Here is an 18640-nt window from a genome sequence, read left to right as displayed (position 1 = left end):
AAAGGAGATATTCCAACACACAGACTCACGCCTGATACAAGCATCCAGTAATCAGTAATCAGTAAATTAGCTGCTATCATTGCTACTACTATTATCAATAGATCCCGGACAGTTCCAGATTCCTCTCCTACAGATTCCAAAGCTGCTATTGGGAGCTCCAGAGAGAGCAGTAGGTAAAAATATCCCTTACCACCTTCTCAGATCCCTGTTTTCTGTTCTACCCTGGCCCGCCCAGCCCTGGGCCTGTTTCCTGCAGAGTTAGGCAGTGGGTGATGCTCTTCTCCTCAAGCATAGATAAAGGTAGGGTAGGCTGCTGAGCTCACGGAAGTCAGAGTCAGGAAGGGACACCCGGCTGCTGGGGCACAAGGTAGGGTGCTCAACATTTAGCCTGCCTTGCACGGGGCTATAGAACAAATGTTTATGATATTTAACTGAAGTTTTTCTTAAACATTAGGTAGTGGACTATAGCTGGCTTCAGCCCAAGCTTTACCTGCCATCCATTCTCTCCTCCAAGGTAGCGGGGACTCATCTCTGGAGAAGGAGTTCCTTGGGGCCCCAGTGGGGCCCTCGGTGAGCACCCCAAACAGCCAACACTCTTCGCCCAGCCGCTCACTCAGTGGTAAGTGCGACCCTCTACCCACTCCTGGCGCTAGTCAGCCCCGTTTCTTTTATTTGGCTTTCAGTTTGCCTTCCCCTGGCCACCATTTCCGCACCATCTCCTTTTGGTTCCTGCTCAGAGACTCTCAGGGCGGGAAGGAGTCCAGAACCTAGAGCTCTTGTAGCGTGCAGTTAGAATGAATGGCTAACACCAGCCTGAGGAAAAATTAAAAGGTGTATGGGTGACATTAAGATAAAGGTTCCAGCCAGGCATGTTGACACATGCCTTTAGTCCCAGCACTCGGGAGGTAGATGTCAGTAAAATCAAACCCAGCCCGATCTACAGAGCGAGTTCCAGAACAGCCAGGGCTACACAGAGAAACCCCTGTCTTGAGGCGGGCAGGCAGGGGGAATAAAGGTTCCAGAAGACAGAAACGGTCATTGGGGTAGAGAGAGAGGCAGAAAAGGCACAGTAGCAGTATCAGGACTTTACCACCTCCACCGCACTTCACTTCTTGTACCAGACAGGGTCCCCCGAATGCCCCTCCCCAGCTGGCTCTAGATCTGTGACATTCTCTAAATGGTTGAAATAGCCAGGAATGTAGGTCAGAGCTAGTGCCAAAGCTCCTCCCCCACGTCCCCTCAGGTTGCTGGGCAGAGGCGTGGGGGTTCCTCTCACAGGGAGGATAAGGATACCTGTCTCCCAGTGTTAGGCTGCTTTTAGCCTTCTTGCCCCTTCAGTCTCCCCAGGTCTATTTTTCTAGTCTCTGTTACTTACTGGATTCCTGCCCAGGACAAACCCAGGCATCTTCCTTCCTTCCTTCCTTCCTTCCTTCCTTCCTTCCTTCCTTCTTCCTTCCTTCCTTCCTTCTTTCTTTTTTCTTTTCTTTCTTTCTTTTTTTTTTTTAAAGACAGGATCTTTCTGTGTAGACCTAGCTGACCTGGAATTCACTATGTAGACCAGGCTGACCATAAACTTACAGATATACAACTGGCTCTGCCTCCCAAGTGCTGGGATTAGAGACGCGTGACGCCACACCCAACCAAACATCGTTCTTAGTGACAAAAGAGTGCAGGCAAAGGCTCCTCTGCAGCCACCTTCTTCTTCCCAGTGACTGAAGACAGCGCATGCGCACCCCATTGCTTTCAGTTCAGATGAGACTCTGAGATCCTCACCTGAGATAATAAATAGGCTGTTGTCCCTCCTGACGCTCCTAAGCCTCTCTGTTGGACCATAACAGTGTCATTTGTCCCTGGGAATGGTTGCCCCTTTGTCTGTATTCTAAACATCCATCCCCCCCGTCCCCCAGCCAACTCCATCAAGGTGGAGATGTACAGCGATGAGGAGTCGAGCAGACTGCTGGGGCCAGATGAACGGCTCTTGGATAAGGATGACAGTGTGATTGTGGAGGACTCATTGTCAGAGCCCTTGGGCTACTGCGATGGGAGCGGGCCAGAGCCTCACTCCCCTGGTGGCATCCGGCTACCCAACGGCAAGCTCAAGTGCGATGTCTGTGGCATGGTCTGTATCGGACCCAACGTGCTCATGGTCCACAAGCGCAGCCACACTGGTGAGTAAGCCCAAGGGCCTCATGGGAGAGCTCTGGGTGGGGGTCGATCGGGGTGGGGCTGGGAGGCAGAGCCGTACTAGGACTCCGGTAGGGACGAGGCTGAAGAGACCCACTAGAGAGTGAGGGGGTGGAAGGTAGGGGGAGGGGGGAGGGGGGAGGGGGAGGGGGGAGGGGGGAGGGGGGAGGGAAAAGTGCTCAGAAATGGAAGGGTCAATCGGAGCATGTTTCCTAGATGACAAAAGAGAGAAAGGGATAGAAGCCCTTCGGAATGTCTGTAACTACCTGGCCCTTTTTCTCAGCCATTGTGACAAAGAAAAGCTACTGCTACTTTTCTCAGGATGTAGAGAGAGTGGGACTGGGCCCTCTAGAAGGATTCTTGACGCTTCAGTGTAAATCCGTGGTGGGGTGTGTACATATGTAAGGCCTCATGGTGTCCAGGGTGAAAGGGCCCTCAGGTGACCTCTATAACATAGGCCTGGTATGTGTGGCATCCGCTGCCCCTCCAGACTGTGCTCAGGAAGCTTTCCCTCCGCTCTTCCACATCCCTCATGCCGGATCTTCTGGGACCTATTCTTTCACCTGTAGGGGAGAGGCCCTTCCACTGCAATCAGTGCGGTGCCTCCTTCACACAGAAGGGGAATCTGCTGCGCCACATCAAACTGCACTCGGGAGAGAAGCCCTTCAAATGCCCCTTCTGCAACTATGCCTGCCGCCGGCGTGATGCACTCACTGGCCACCTCCGAACACACTCAGGTCAGTGACTGACCAGCAGGAACAAAGAGGTACCCAGCATGTGCAGAAAATGGTGCTTCAACACTTTTCTCTGGAGAGGGATAATATGTCTGTCACTGAGGAGCAGAGAGCACTGACAGAGCAGACAGGGCCCTGCCGTGCTGATTTGGGCAGCAGGCTCTATGAGGAACTTGTGGGAATCTTCACTGGGGTTTTTTACTGCCACATTCTGTCCCATGAAGCAAAAAGAGCATGGTTTAATGTTCTCTCAGACCTTCATCTTTAAACACTAGAATGGCCCATCACCTCTAATTCTGAGCCCCATGGGAGGCTCTCTCCCCATTCTCCTTTGCATCAGGACCTACCCCTGCCACCATATTTACCCGACTGCTACTCCCGAAATACTAGACAGAGGTCTTGGACAATCACTGCATGTCCTCCCCTCTACTTCTAATGGTTCCTATAAACTTACAGGCTTCCAGAGCTGGAAGGACAGGAACTAGGACCAAACAGGAAAACACCATCTCATTTCTGCTCTGCATCCCCAGGAGTGGTAATTTTTTCATAGGCAAGAGCAAGTCCACAGAGAACTCAGGGGTCAGTGTCTGGAACACTGCTGGAGAACTGTAGCCGCAAGGCAGTAGTCCACTCAAGACGCTCTGAAGCTGGGTGTGGCTGTCTCCCAGTACCAGAGAGATGGGGGCAAGAAAGTCATGTATTCAGTCATCCTGGGCTATATGAGACCCTGCCTCAAAATAACAAAAATAAGTGAAAGATTTTGAGGTAGTATCTGTGAAGGAACTGGTGAAATGGTGCTTTCTAAATATTTTACCAAGTTTTTGAACTCTTGGCCAGATTGGAGAAGAGGCCAGATCCAGAGACTCGAGTTGACAAGGAAGAGGGGATCTGAGGGTTGAGGAGAGTGAGGAGAGGGGAGAATTAGTGCTGTCTGTCCTCAGAATCTTTCCTGGGCTTTTTTCTTTTCCTTAACCCCACTAGGTAGGACTTAGGGGCACAATGAGGCACTGTAGTGTATCCTTCTCCCTCCTCATCCAGCCTTGTTCCAAACTGGGGACCTCTTTGTCTCTCTGATTATCACTGACTTACGCTTTATAATCTATAGAGAATTTATCTTGTGAAACCTTCTGTGATCATGAGAATTTCAGATGCAGGCAAGAGAGTTGAGGGGGGAAAAAAATCTAGATGGAAATGCCCCTTTCCCAGCAGACACATCACTTTTTGAGACAGGGGGGTCTCATGTATCACAAGCTGATCTCAAATTCCCTGTGTAGCCAAGGATGACCTTCACGTTCTGATCCTGGTCCTCCTTCTCTATCTCATGAACACTGGGTTGGAAGGGATACATATGAGCAGCTGGGGGTCAAACCTAAGGCGTCACACACATACACCCACACATACATACACATTCACACACATATGCACACATACAGACAGACATATACATATACTTGCATATATACATATAGACATATAGACACACACACACACACACACACACACACACAGAGCAAGTACGCTACTAAATAAGCTACAGCCCCAGCCCAAAGGCCCCCATTTGTTTAACAAGGAAACTGATGCTTTGGACTATAGCCTAGTTGGCCTTCATCAAGATCCCATGGCCAAATACATGCTCCTTTTTCTGAGGGAAAGGTGCCTCCCCAGAACAAGGATAGCTTGACCCCCAGAATGCCAGATTTTTCTTCTTGAGAAAGGGTCTCACTATTTAGCTCTGGATAGCAAGCACAAAACTTGCCATGTAGACCAGGTTGGCTTCAGACTCACGGAGATGTAACTGGGTCTGCCTCCCAAGTGCTGGGATTAAAGATATTCACTACAAGGCCCTGCAACCACACAAACCCTTAACAAGGTCAACTGGAATAGATTTCGAATACTGTTCCATAGGAGATTAAGGGGGAAAGCAGACTTAAGTGTGGGTCCCACCTCTGTGAGATGCTTCCTGCTGTAATTCACATTGTAAAAAATAAAGGGCTAGAGAATCCTCTCCCAACATGTCAAACCCCAAGGGTCCTGGGTGGAGAGGGACCTGGGGCTCATTTTATCTCTTAAACATGTCATTTACGGATGAAGAGCGGCGTGGCAAAGGTCAATTTAGATGTACCCAACAGAGACATGTGGGGCTGAATAATAATTACCAATCTCCTAGCAATGCCTATGCTGCCACACTGCTCAACGGTAGCAATAAACACAAATAAACACAAATATACCTTGTTCCTCTGAGCTTCCTCCTCTCCTCCCTCACACACACACACAAAATCTCCTCCCAAGGGTTGTGTTTAAACAAGTTACCAATCTGTTTTCCCATTTTTTTCTTTAGAGCTTTATAGCACAACAAAAATAAACACAAACTCCTTTTTCTTTTCCTTCATCTTCTCTATTCTTTTGCTCTGTCTCTTTTTCTCCTCAGTGTGGGGCTGGGGGGGGGGGCGCAGTACCTCAGTATAGTGACAGAGAAAGAAAAAGATCAGTAAAACCAGACAAGGGATGGAGGTAAAAACATATATATTTATATATAAATAGGGGCTAACCAGCTCTGCTCCTCCTGCATAGGCAGGGCTCGGGGCTGCCCTTTTGGTTGCTTCAGCCCACCAGTTTCCCTCCAACCAAAGCAGAGTGCTTGCAAGCAAAAAGTCCCCTTGTCTGATAAACAGCCATTACACTTGCCTGCCACCCAGAAAGGTTAAACCACAATCTGAGCCCCAGACTCTGAGATCCTGGGGTGGGGCCTGTGCACTTAGCAAGGAAGCTCCCCTGCTAAGTCCTCATGTCTTCACTTCCTTTGAGAAGCAGCCAGACAGAGCCTTTAGGATCCCACACCAGCCTAAAGCAGTCACGACCAGCCTAAAGCAGTGTGCCACGGGGTCTCTTCCCTTAACTGTACGTTGTCCAATGCTTCCTCAGATTTAGTTCACCTTTTCTTTGTTGTAAGTCGAGTTGGGGAAGGGAAGACAATTAAAAAAAAAAATCAAGTGCACGCCACTATGCAGTTGCTCCTGCACAGCTCTTCAGCACCAGGTACAGGGAGGGAGAAGTTACTCTCATGCTGCCTCTGCTCTCTCCTCCACAGTCTCCTCTCCCACTGTGGGCAAACCTTACAAGTGCAACTACTGTGGCCGGAGCTACAAACAGCAAAGTACCCTGGAGGAGCACAAGGAGAGGTGCCACAACTACCTACAGAGTCTCAGCACTGATGCCCAAGCTTTGGCTGGCCAGCCAGGTGGGGCTGTGGGTCGTACCTGTAGGGAGGCTGAGGGTAGGGCCAGGAGTTCAGGCAAGGGTGATTCGAGCACCTCTTCCCACAGGGAACCTTCCAAGCATCCATTCCTATGCACCCCATGAGTGGCCAGCACAGCTCTGGGATGGGTCAATACATAGAGGAAGTTTGGGTCTATATACTCTCAGACTAGCAGAAGAGAAGGCATAAAGAATAGAGGGCAAAGGGGTTAGACGTATATGGTTGTCAGCAAATGGTCTAAAGTGTTTCTGGAATGAGCTTAAGGTAAAGACCCAATGATGATACAGTCCTTTAATCCCAACACTTAGAAAGCAGAGACAGGTGAATCTCTGTGAGTTCAAGGCCAGCTAGTCTATCTACACAGTGAGTTCAAAGCCAGCCAGGGCTGCACAGTGGGATCCTGTCTCGAAAATATAAAACAGATAAAGAAAAAGAAAAAAAAAGTCAGAACGAACAAGAGGGAGCTAGAAGAGGAAGAGAGAGAGAGAGAGAGCAAGAGCAAGCCCAGTTTTGCAGGTGTAACCTTCCTTGAGTGCTAACTGGCTTGGTTTTCTCCAGACAAAGGCTGCTGGGCCAATGCCACCCTTACTCAGCAGCTCCACCTGCCCCTCCCCTCCAGGTGATGAAATCCGTGACCTGGAGATGGTACCTGACTCAATGCTGCACCCATCGACGGAGCGGCCAACTTTCATTGATCGTTTGGCCAACAGCCTCACCAAACGCAAGCGCTCCACCCCACAGAAGTTTGTAGGTAAGAGTTCCTGTTGGAAAGGAGGTAGCTCTAATACATCACGGTTTTGATTGCCATTAGACTAGAGAGACTTGGGTCTGGAGATTTGATTTAGGGGGTAAAAAACAAGCCAAGTGGTCCCTGTGGTGCTCAGAATGTGCACTCAGATGGGAGTGGATGGAGAGGGAATTCATGCTTCAGGAAAGTTGGGAGAATAGCACAGTCTGTAAAAGGAAAGTATGAGAACCAGAGTCTTCATCACCCAGAACCTACCTAAGAACGCCAGGTTTGGTGGCTTGTGTTTGTAATCCTAGTGCTGGGGAGGCGGAGAAAGAAGAGTGTGCCCTGGGGTCCACTGAGCAGACGGCCTAGCCTACCTGGTGAACTCCAGGCCCATGATAGATCCTGATGGTGGCTGGTGGTCCTCTGCCCTCCGCTAATATGTACATGTACAAGCACAGTGATGAATGTGCACACATGCGCACACATACATATACTCAAAACACACATAAAAGAGAGAGTTGAGAGTTGTGTATTGAGGTCTCAACGGGGGCTCTGGCTTTTCCACCCTTTGAAGATGACAAGGACTTCAGTCTACATGGGCTGGTCTTAGAGTCAGTGAGAGGAAGCCAACTTGTGGTTCCTTGTCCCGCAAATGACATCTCTCTGAGGATCTGAAACATTTGATTGTGATGACTTCATAGTGAGGCCTTACTCTAGGACTACAGCCTGCCCAGGGCCTGACACTCAGGGAAAGTAGATGAAGTCACCTGGGGCTTTAGCCATAGTTCAGTGGGAGAATGTATGCTTAGCACATGTGAAGCCCTGGGGTGGGTCCCCCAAACTAATTAATAGCGATGATAAGGATACTGTCATATTTAGGTTCTTGGGTTAGAAATCAAAGAATTAGGGTTCTTCAAACCCAACGCCAAAGATCTGATCCTCCTCAGGTGAAAAGCAGATGCGTTTCAGCCTCTCAGACCTTCCCTATGATGTGAACCCCAGCGGTGGCTATGAAAAGGACGTGGAGTTGGTGGCACACCATGGCCTAGAGCCTGGTTTTGGAGGGTCTCTAGCCTTTGTGGGCACAGAGCATCTGCGTCCCCTCCGCTTGCCACCTACCAACTGCATCTCAGAACTCACACCTGTCATCAGCTCTGTGTACACCCAAATGCAGCCCATCCCCAGCCGACTGGAGCTTCCAGGGTCCCGAGAAGCAGGTGAGGGACCCGAGGACCTGGGAGACGGAGGTCCCCTCCTTTATCGGGCCCGAGGTTCTCTGACTGATCCTGGGGCATCCCCCAGCAATGGCTGCCAGGATTCCACAGATACAGAGAGCAACCATGAAGACCGGATTGGTGGGGTGGTATCCCTCCCTCAGGGTCCCCCACCTCAACCTCCTCCCACAATAGTGGTGGGCCGGCACAGTCCCGCCTATGCCAAAGAGGACCCCAAACCACAGGAGGGGTTACTGCGGGGCACCCCAGGCCCCTCCAAGGAAGTGCTTCGGGTGGTGGGTGAGAGTGGTGAGCCCGTGAAGGCCTTTAAGTGTGAACACTGCCGCATCCTCTTTCTGGACCACGTCATGTTCACCATCCACATGGGCTGCCATGGCTTCAGAGACCCTTTTGAGTGTAACATCTGTGGTTATCACAGCCAGGATCGGTATGAGTTCTCTTCCCACATCGTCCGGGGGGAACATAAGGTGGGCTAGCCTGCTCTCAGCCCCACCTCCACCCCACTGCCCCACCCACAGGTGTCTAGCCCAATTCCTGTTATACCCTAAGGAGTTTTGCGTTGTAGCTCCATCCACTGGCCGCCTCACTTCACACTGGACTCTGACCATCTTTGCCTGTTCCCTTCCACCCTGACCAATTTGAGCATTGCGATGAGACAAGTCTCTTGCTTATATTTCTCCTTCTAACCTCTCTCCCCGGCACATTTGCTTTTTAGTTAATGTTTCCTTGGCCTTTGAAAATTTACTGCAATCTCTGGCCACTCCTTCACTCTTCTGCCCATGACTTCCTTCTGCTCTAAGCCTAGATTTTTTTTTAATTTATTTTATTTTTTTAAATTTTTTGTGGATCCCATAATCTCCGACAGCTCCAGGGGTTGGAAGCTCCTCTCTGTGCTAAGAGATGCTGAGCTTCTTGCTTTAATCTTCATCCTTATTTATCTGACCCTTCACTTTTGATGCTGATACCTCCCAATGGCCCCACCTTAGCTCTGTGGCATTATTATCTCCTCTCTGGGACCCGTCAACCTGGCACTCCATACCTCTCGTGCCCACTCACTTTAGGCAGCTTGCACTATTCTTAAATGAATGAAGAATTTCCTCATTTGCAGGTAGGAGGGGCTGTAGAAACTCTCCCCAGGCACTGTGGACTGAGGGTCCTCTTGACCTCACCTGGGAATCTGAGCTCCCTAAAGACACATTCAGGACCTCCCTCTAGGATGTGATACCACCCTTCCCTCTCCCTGGCTCACCCCTCAACACCACTCTGGTCTCAACTTGCCACTCCTGTCAGTGGTGGCTTTTCTCTCCTGGAATGCCCCCATTTTATCTTCTCAGGGGCTAAGGCTAGGCCTGCAACCCTCTCCCTGACACACCCAGAGCTGCAGGTACCTAGCTGAGAACCAGGGCATGGGAAAGGGGATGGGTAGAACTCTCTCCTCCACCTCTCAGACTCTTTCACTCCAGTGACCTTCCTAGGCTCTCAGGGACTCCTTCTGTCCCCATCTTATGAGAAACCAGTGGGTTGCTGCTCAATGACCAGGGGTCTCTCAACCCCATCAGTCACACTGCCTTTCCTCTCCCTTCCAGCAGGACTCACCGTCTCCTTCACAGGCTCCTGGGCCCTGTTATAATCAATGGTAGGGAGAAAGGGATGTCTCTCTTCTCTCTGCCAGTTTTCAGTATAACCAAAAATTGTCCCAGGATGAATGACACGTACGTGCCCGTCAACCATCCCACCCTTGTCCCAGCAAGAATGGGACGGACACAACTGGGAGTCACCTCCACTGCCCTTCCATACTTAGCTCCAGACACAGGGCAGGAGAGGCAGTCTTCTCTGGCAGCCACAGACACTCTGGCTATTCAGATAATCGAGGATTTGTGAGACCATGCAGGAGGAGGCCTAGCTCCATTGCACGTGGAAGTCTCTCTCTATAATAGAGTTCCCTGCCAGGGCCACAACCATCCCACTCTCTGCTTCTTTGAGATTCAAACCAAAGGCTGTTTTTATAAATTTAAACAAAAATAACAAAATAAAAAAAAAAAAAAAAAAAAAAAAGAAAGAAAAGAACACAAACACAACACCTCATAAGTTATAGTCTTGGTCTTACCCCTCCCTTTCTCTTCCCTTCCGTCCATCTTCCTTTCCACATGCCCTTTCTTTATCTCTTGCCTCTCCCTACTTTCCTCACTCCCTGTTAGGGACGTTGAGAGGCATGATAAAGTGTGGGCTAGATCAGATCCTGGGACTGGGGCTCTTAAGCACTCTGAAGAGAGTCTACTTTCCCCTATCACAAGAAGGGTGGTGGGGGTGAAAGCCACTTTCTTCTCTTCTTCCTTCTGCATGGCATGGCTTCCAGAAAGGACCAGACTGGGGGAGAGAAGCTTTGCGGGGCTGTTCACCTTCCCTGACAATGTAGCAATAAGCAGGTGCTGCCAAAGGCAGAGAACCAACGGGGTTTGAGCTCTGAAAGAAGTGGTCCTGAGAAAAGGGAAGGGTCTTCACAACAGAACCTTGGCACAAATTCCTTCGTGGGCTGGCAGCACAGCTGAGGTTACTGTCTGGGCTTCTCCAGAACTATGCTGGTTGTTGAGTCTCTTTCCATTAGACCTGCTCCCACCTCTTCTGTGAGGATACCTCAGAAGGACTAGTTCCTCGGAGGCATTAAAGCCTTAGAGTGGCCCACCCCTCCCTTTGTTTAGTCAGCCTTAGCACCTGTGACCTCCCAGGAACACGGAGGACTAGGTTCCTCGAGGCTATGCTAATGCCCATGAGAGCAGAGGTGGAAGGGACAAGACCAGGTGCTAGGGAGGAGGGGGCATTGCGTCTCTCTCCTGCCCACCACTGCACTTTAACCAGGGTCTTAGGTACAAAATGCTACTTTTTAGAGCCTTCCAGCTCTGGAACCTCAAACATCCTCATGCTCTCTCCCAAATCCTTTTGCATAAAAAACAAACAAACAAAAAAAAAAAAAAAACAAAAAAAGTAAAAGAAGAAAACAACAGCAAACAAAATGCCAAAACCCACACAGAGAAAAGAGGTGTTCTCTTTTTTTATTACTCTTCAAAAACAACACCACAAAAAAGTGGGGGGAAGGGAGAGAATTTCTAAATAGACACTTTTCACTTTTCCAGACCTGTGTGTGTGTGTGTGTGTGTGTGTGTGTGTGTGTGTGTGTGTGAGTGTCAGTGTCCAAGCTGCAGGTAGAATTTTATAATACTTCTGGCAGCTTCTTTCCTTGTGTACATAATATATATATATTTTTAATCAGAAATTATGAAAATCAAAAATAGAATAAACACAGAAGCAAGTGCAATACCACCTGTCCTTCTCCCCAGGGTTCCTCTGTAGCCTGTTCAGTGTCCCCTTTGACCTTTGCCCCTTGATCTCGTCTCTCTTCCTCTGGTTCCTGACCTATCCTCCCCTTCCCTCTTTTTAAAGAGTTTTTCTCCTTTCTCAAAGGGAGTTAAACCAACTTTTGAGACTTACTGCAAAGCATTTTGTATATGTAATATATGTAAGTAAATATTTGTGTAATGGAGAAATACTACTGTAAGTTTTGTACTGTACTGGCTGAAGGTCTGTTATAAATAAACATGAGTAATTTAACACCCTGTTTGTTCTTGGAGACTCCCTTTCCCTTGTTTTCCTTCTGGGAGGGAAGCAGACTTCATATCAACTGTTTCTCTGTTCAAGGCTTAGACAAGTCCAAGACTGAGAGGAAACCAGATAAGACTACTAAGTTGTTGGTCTAGCAGAACAGATTTTTTTTCTTCAAGGCAGGGTGTCTCTCTTTGTAGCCTGGCTAGCCTGGAACTCACAAAAATCTACCTGCTTCTGCATCCTAAATTCTGGAATTAAAAGTGTGGGCCACTGTGACTAGCCTCTATTATTCTTTTAATTTTTTTAGATTATACTTTGATTATAACATTTCTCCCTTTCTTTCCTCCATATACCTTAGCCCCAGTTCTTTCAAATTCAAGGTCTTTTTTTTTCTCATTCTTATTATAATAATATAATGATATTGTATTATTATTGTTGTACATATGTATATATGTATATAACATACATACATATTCCTAGATATAGCCTGTTCAGTCTGTATAATGCTGCCAGTATGTATGCTTCAGTGTTTACCATGTGCCATGGGATAACCAGTTGATGTGCTCTTCCCCTGGGAGAACCACTTCTCTTGCTTTGCCCCCAGCTTTCACCAGTTGCCTATAGTTCTTTGTGTAGGACTGAGGCCCCATGGGCTTTTCCCCATCCAATTTGATGTGTTCTTTGGTATCATCCTTGTTCAGCCCACATTTGGACAGTCATATTGGTAAGGTTATGTGGGTGTAGTTTCTGACGTTGCAAGGAGACACACTCTCACAGTAAACTCCCTGATGCTCTGGCTCTTACAGACTTTTGCCCCCCTTCTGCAATGCTCTCTGAGCCTCAGGTACAGAAGTGTATCCGTTGGGACTGTGCTCCACAATTCTGCATTTTGATTGGTTGTGGTTGTCTGTAGTGGTACTCCATCTGTTGCAAAGAGAAGTTTCCTTGATGAGGGGTGAGATCTACACTTATCTGTAGGTATAAAGACAGCTGTTTACAGATTGCTGCTAGGGATTATGCTGGCATGGTAAATTAGAAGTTGTAGCTTCCCCTCCAGTAGCCATGACTTCACTAGCACTGGGTAGGTAGGTAGCCTTCCATGGTCTCCCTCTTACTGACTGGTTTTTAAGTCCAACTAGAGAGTTGTTGGTTACTGTCAAAATATGAGTGCCACTACTGCACCTTAGGGTTATTATGCCATGCTGGTCATTGATGTAGCTCACAGGCATCATAGCTGAGTCAACTGTAGGTTGACTCCCTCCTTTGGAAGCTGGCATGGTGCCCTCTGGTATCACAAAAGCTAGACCTTAAGGAAGAAGCATTCAGGTCAGTTCCAACTCAGGGGTCTCTGGGTCTTTCTTCTTCTTCTTCTTCTTCTTCTTCTTTTTTTTTTTTTTTTTTTTTTTTTTTTTGGTTTTTCAAGACAGGGTTTCTCTGTATAGCCCTGGCTGTCCTGGAACTCACTCTGTAGACCAGACTAGCCTCGAACTCAGAAATCCGCCTGCCTCTGCCTCCCAAGTGCTGGGAGATATATAGATATAGATATAGATATAGATATAGATATAGATAGAGATAGAGATAGAGATAGAGATAGAGATAGAGATAGATGTGTGTGTGTGTGTGTGTGTGTGTGTGTGTGTGTGTTTACAGCTGAACAGCATCCCATAGTATATATGAACCACATTTTCACTACCCATTCGTCAGTTGTAGGACATTTTAGGCTGTTCCATTTCCTGGCTGTTGTGAATAGAGCAGCAATGAGCATGTCTGAGCACGTATCTGCAGAGTAGGATGTTGAGTCTCTCTGGCACATGCCAAGGAGAGGTATGGCTGGTATCTATGTGATAGATTTCTCTCTTGGAAGTTCTCCACACTGATTTCCATAGTGGCTGTACCAGATTGCTAACCCCACCAACAGTGAGTGCGTCTCCCCATTCTCTCCGCTCTGTCATTTCATGTCAGTTGCTCCATTGATCTTTGCCATTCTGACAGGAGTAAGATAAAATTGCAAAGGTGTTCTGATTTTTCTTTGATTTTCATTTCCCTAATAGCTAGAGGTGAACCTTTTTCTTTTAAGATATTTCTCAGCCCACTAGGGAGGCAGAGGCGGGCAGATCTCTGAGTTTGAGAGCCGCTTAGTCTACAGAATAGGATCCAGGACATTTAGGACTACACAGAGAAACTCTGTCTTGAAAAACCTAAAAAGTGCCGGGCACTTGGGAGGTAGAGGCAGGCGGACCTCTGAGTTCGAGGCCAGCCTGGTCTACCGAGTGAGTTTCAGAGAAACTCTGCTAAAAAAACCAAAAAAAAAAAAAAAAAAAAAAAAAAAAACCACAAAACTCTGGCTTTTTTTCTTCTTTTATTCAGGTTCCAGACCCATTTTTTCCTATGGGTCATTGTTTATTTGGACTCCTTGTTTTGTGAGTCATTTGTATATTCTGGATATTAAACCTCTGTCAGGTGTGTGAGTGGAAAAGATTCTCTCTCCCATCCTGTAGGTTTCCTATTTACCTGGTTGTTTGTTGCTTTAGCTATTCAGAAGCTTCTCAGATTCAAGTCTCACTCAAAAATATTCCTGGGACTGGAGAGATGGCTGAGAGGTCTGAACCCTTGTTAGTCTTGCAGAGGACCTGGGTACCATTCCCAGCACCCACAGAGTGGTTCACAACCTCTGTAACTCTAGTCCCAGGAGACTGGATGAGTGCTTCTGACCTTTCTGATCACCAGGCATCATGCATGTGGTGTACATATACAACATTTGGGAATATATATATATATATATATATGGAAAATAAAAACAAAACAAATTGTATGCATGCCACAGCAAGTGTGTGGAGGTCAGATAACAACTTTCAAACTCCAGTTCCAGTCATCACCTAAGTGAGATACCATCTTTTTTTTGTTTCTACCTCAGATAAGCTGTCCTGTGAGCTTCCCATCTCAGCCTTCCACCTCCACACAGCAGTCCTCAGATTACAGATGTGTGTCACTCAGCCAACAAAGTTTTACATGAGTTCTGGAGATAGAAATCCAGTCCTCTAGGTTGTAGGATTAGCGTCTTTACCCCAAGCATGACTTTGGGTTGCCTGGAATTCCAGCACTTGGAAGGTAGACTCAAGAAGAAATTCAAGGTCACACTTGGCTACCAAATGAGTTCCAGGTCAACCTGGACTACATGACTATGTTTTAAAATAAAGTGAGAATAACTATCTGATAGACTTGCTCAGTTAAATTGGGTTGGTACATATAACACGTATTAACTACAGTGCTTCACCTTTGTTAACAGGGTCTAGAAATAAAATGGTGGTTCAAGCCCAGCGTGATGGCCTAATGCCAACACTCGCGAGCCAGTGGCAGGTAGATCTCTAAGTCCAAGGCCAACCTGGTCTAAAGAGCAAGTTCCATGAGAGAAACACTTTTTTGGGGAAAAAAAAATTTAAAGGTGGTTCAAACAAACCCCCAAATAGTTCCATCAACAAAACATTTGTCTCATTTGAAGCTTCCATTTGGAAAGACGAATTTACAAAATGGTTTGTTTCTCCCAGGTTTTCTATTTCTAATTCCTACATCTAGAGAATACACATTTCAAAGAAACGAATCATGGCGTCTTACGGTGGTGTAGCGCCGCCTTTAGTCCGTCTACTTCGTGCTAGCGAGACCTCTCCAAGTCATACTACAACTCCCACAATGCTTCTCTTTTGGCCTCCTACAATAGGGAGTGTGCGTCCGAATCTGGCTAACTTCCGCTCTGGAGCTAACGTAAACCGGATGTTATAGAGCCTTAGAATCACTTCCTGGTTCGTAGAGTATAACATTTTAGTCTTCCGCCGGTTGATTAAATAGTCCCACTGGTACTTTTCGTTATAGACAATTTCCAGGGACTCATCACAACCCTACATTTCATAGGCAACTTTAAATAATTAGGTAAATTCGAGTACAATAGTTGCTAGAGAGTAAATAGAACTACAGATCTCTGAGGTTCCCCGCCCCCGTGAGCGTAGGGATCTCGTACTATATAAGAGTGTCCGGAGAGGCGCCGGATCCTCTTTCGAGTCTTGGCTCCAAGATGGTGAGTATCGCCGCGTGGTGGGTGCGCGGGCCTGAGGACTGGGTGAGAAGTAGATTCTCGGATCCTAGGGACTTGAGAGTCAGAGCCTTGGAGGAGGAAGTGACAAATAGTCCGTCCAGCCCGGACTTGACCTGCCTGGGAGCTTATATGGGTCTCTGTCGGGGCTGCGGGCTGCGGCCCACCAGAAAGGGCTGAAGTCTTACCCCCTTTCCAATAGCGTCTTTTTTCATTCTCAGACCAAAAAAAGAAGAAACAACGGTCGTGCCAAAAAGGGCCGCGGCCATGTGCAGCCAATTCGCTGCACAAACTGCGCCCGGTGCGTGCCCAAGGATAAGGCCATTAAGAAGTTTGTCATTCGGAACATTGTAGAAGCCGCTGCTGTCAGGGACATATCTGAAGCAAGCGTATTCGACGGTAAGTGAGCCACAGCCCTAAATAGTATAGGGACGAAGAGTGAGAAGGTGTATTTGACTTGTTTTAAGTTTGGGGAGAGGGTACCTTTTGTAGCTTAGTAAACAGGCTTTGGTTTTTCTTTTGGGATAAAGATTGAGGCTCATGCATGGTAGCAAACCCTGCCTGCATCCCATCCCTGTGACTGACTGACTGTTAAGGAGAATACTAAAAAAAATGGGGAGAGAGACCTGAAAAAGCATAGTAATTCTTGAGTTAAAACGGGCGAAGACTGAACTGTATATAAGTCAGGGTGTGGGCAGTTTATGACTTGTTTTTGGCTGTCCTGGGACTCACTGTATTGCCTCCCTAGTGCTGGGATTAAAGGCATTCACCCCAGCACCTGGCTGGGGTTTTTTTTTTTGTTGTTGTTTTTGTTTTTTGTTTTTTGCTTTGTTTTTCTTAATAAGAATGGCAAGTAACCATGGAACCTGCCGGCAAAGTTAGACTCCCAACTTGATTTATTCTCCTGTTGTGTGGCCCACTCTGGTTTTGAGTGTCAATCTGTACCCCAAGAGTTGAATTCTTAATGTATGTTGGGTGTGGTCTTGGTTTCCCTGTTTGGTTTGCATTGGGTATTTTTTATCAGTAAAACTGTACATGCTTAAAGGTTAGGGTAATTCTGACCAATAGAATAAGAGATACACACACAAAGACATATATCTAAATTGCTTCTCTGATTCTCAGCTTACGTGCTTCCCAAGCTCTATGTCAAGTTGCATTACTGCGTGAGCTGTGCCATTCACAGCAAAGTCGTCAGGAATCGATCTCGTGAAGCCCGGAAGGACCGAACTCCTCCACCACGATTCAGACCTGCTGTAAGTAAATTATTTTAACTTGAGACACAGTCTTTCTTACCCAAGAAGTGATCTATGTGGGTTTGGTGTGTTTTTTTAATGAAGTCTCACTGGTCTTAGCTGACCCAGGACTTAGCTTCTGCCTCTGGAGTGCTGGAATTACATAGACCAACACAGCAGACTTTAATACCTTATTTCTAATTCAGCTCATCTCTTTGTTTTTCAGGGTGCTGCACCACGACCTCCACCAAAGCCCATGTAAAGAGGTGGTTTCTTTCATAAAGGCAAAAGGAAGGATGCTTTGGGAAAAATAAAACGGAAGTTCTACTTTATGTAGCATTTGAGTGTGTCTGTGTCAAGTCTCTGTGCACTTCAGAGGCCATAGTGCAGAACTTGGTGTTTCAGGCTCTGTACACCTTTTTTTTGTTTTGTTTTGTTTAAAGATATTCTCTGCATGCAGTGACCTCCATGGATCTTGTTTCTGCCACCTCACCCCCACTCCCTCAGCAAGCCGGGGGGCAGGGGTTGTGGATCAACTGGATCCTTGTAAGATTGTAATCCAAGATTTCCATATTCTGGGAATATCCATACCAGGGTTTCTGTTTATTCTAGTTCAGGGCACTCACTGGTCCCCAGCCATACAGACTATAATTTGATCATAGGATGTTAAAGTTCTAAGCCTTTTTTTTTTTTTTTTTTTTGCTTTGAGACCTGGTCTCATGCTTTCATGTCTTGCTGGCTTTGAACTCAGTGCCCAGAGTATGTGTGTTGACCATCTCTGGCTAAGTTGGCCACTGAACCTTTATCTGAAAGCTGAACCAGTTGGTAACTTGGGCTAAAAGATTTGTAAATGTGTATCCAGGGAATACAGGAGCAAGAGAGGACAGTATTTCAAGGTCCTGGTGCGATCCTCTTTGTAAAACCTTTAATCCAAGTTGAAGGCAAAGCTGTTGACTGATAGAAAATCTAAGTTGAAAGAATTCTAGGTCTGAGTCTACATGAATGACAAGGTTGCCTGCGTTTTAATTGAGCCCCCTCTATTTTTAGGTTTAAAGTAAGGTCTAGCCTGGGCTGGTCTTGGCAGTTTTGTTGCTAGAGTTGCATGAACCCCTACATCTTCCAAGATCTTTGCCTCTTGGAAATCAGTTTTTTTCTTGTTGATAAGGGGCAGCTCTTGGAGTACCTGAGGTGGTGTTGGAGGACAAGTTGCAGGGGTCGGCTCACCCACTATGGGTCTGAGATCAAACTACAAACATCAGGCTTGGTACCAAGTACCTTTATCTTCCATCCAGTGTGAGTGCCCACGAGGTGGCTTTACATGCATTCCTAACCTTGCTTCAAGGGTTCCAGTGTTTTGGTCTCTAGGCACACCTGTGGTGCATTTATAGATGGTTAATGGGAGACTCCAGAGATGATTAAAAAGCACTGGCTGCTTAAAAGACCTGGTTTTGGTTCCTTGCACCTTACAACTATTAACTCCCAATTCTGGGGGATCAAGATTCTAAAATGGTTTAGCAATTGTTTTTACTTTGATAATCCAAAGCTGTTGTACCTGCTAACTTGAGTATTTGGGGAGTTCAAA

At 47.0% G+C, this 18640-nt stretch overlaps 2 protein-coding genes across 6 annotated transcripts in view; both read left to right on the top strand.

The window, feature by feature from the left end:
- Ikzf4 (IKAROS family zinc finger 4) overlaps positions 1-11753 on the top strand; it is a 36311-nt gene extending 24558 nt beyond the window's left edge. For all 5 annotated transcript variants that reach the window (XM_076920662.1, XM_076920660.1, XM_076920665.1 and 2 more), the window contains 6 exons: positions 515-619; positions 1908-2168; positions 2754-2921; positions 6007-6156; positions 6794-6925; positions 7855-11753. In XM_076920662.1, coding sequence (XP_076776777.1) covers positions 515-619; positions 1908-2168; positions 2754-2921; positions 6007-6156; positions 6794-6925; positions 7855-8618 — 1580 coding nt within the window. In that variant the 3' untranslated portion in view covers positions 8619-11753. The remainder of the gene's footprint in view (positions 1-514; positions 620-1907; positions 2169-2753; positions 2922-6006; positions 6157-6793; positions 6926-7854) is intronic.
- A 3903-nt stretch (positions 11754-15656) lies between these two features.
- Positions 15657-17390, top strand: Rps26 (ribosomal protein S26). Its single transcript, XM_076920659.1, has 4 exons — positions 15657-15811; positions 16048-16225; positions 16949-17079; positions 17285-17390. Exons 1-4 carry the CDS (start codon positions 15809-15811, stop codon positions 17318-17320), a joined length of 348 nt encoding a protein of 115 aa, XP_076776774.1. The 5' UTR covers positions 15657-15808; the 3' UTR covers positions 17321-17390.
- The last annotated feature ends 1250 nt before the right edge of the window (positions 17391-18640 follow it).

The sequence above is a fragment of the Arvicanthis niloticus genome, chromosome 22 (genome assembly GCF_011762505.2).
Source record: "Arvicanthis niloticus isolate mArvNil1 chromosome 22, mArvNil1.pat.X, whole genome shotgun sequence".
NCBI classification, from domain to species: Eukaryota; Metazoa; Chordata; class Mammalia; order Rodentia; family Muridae; genus Arvicanthis; species Arvicanthis niloticus.
Note: the sequence above shows the minus strand (reverse complement) of the source record. Positions and strands in the feature narration are given on the sequence as shown.

What these genes read in the sequence shown, in the direction of transcription:
- Rps26 (XM_076920659.1), top strand. An exon ending in TGAAGCAAGCGTATTCGACG is followed by an intron (nt 16,226 to 16,948) that starts GTAAGTGAGCCA and finishes TCTGATTCTCAG; the next exon opens with CTTACGTGCTTCCCAAGCTC. An exon ending in CACCACGATTCAGACCTGCT is followed by an intron (nt 17,080 to 17,284) that starts GTAAGTAAATTA and finishes TTTGTTTTTCAG; the next exon opens with GGTGCTGCACCACGACCTCC.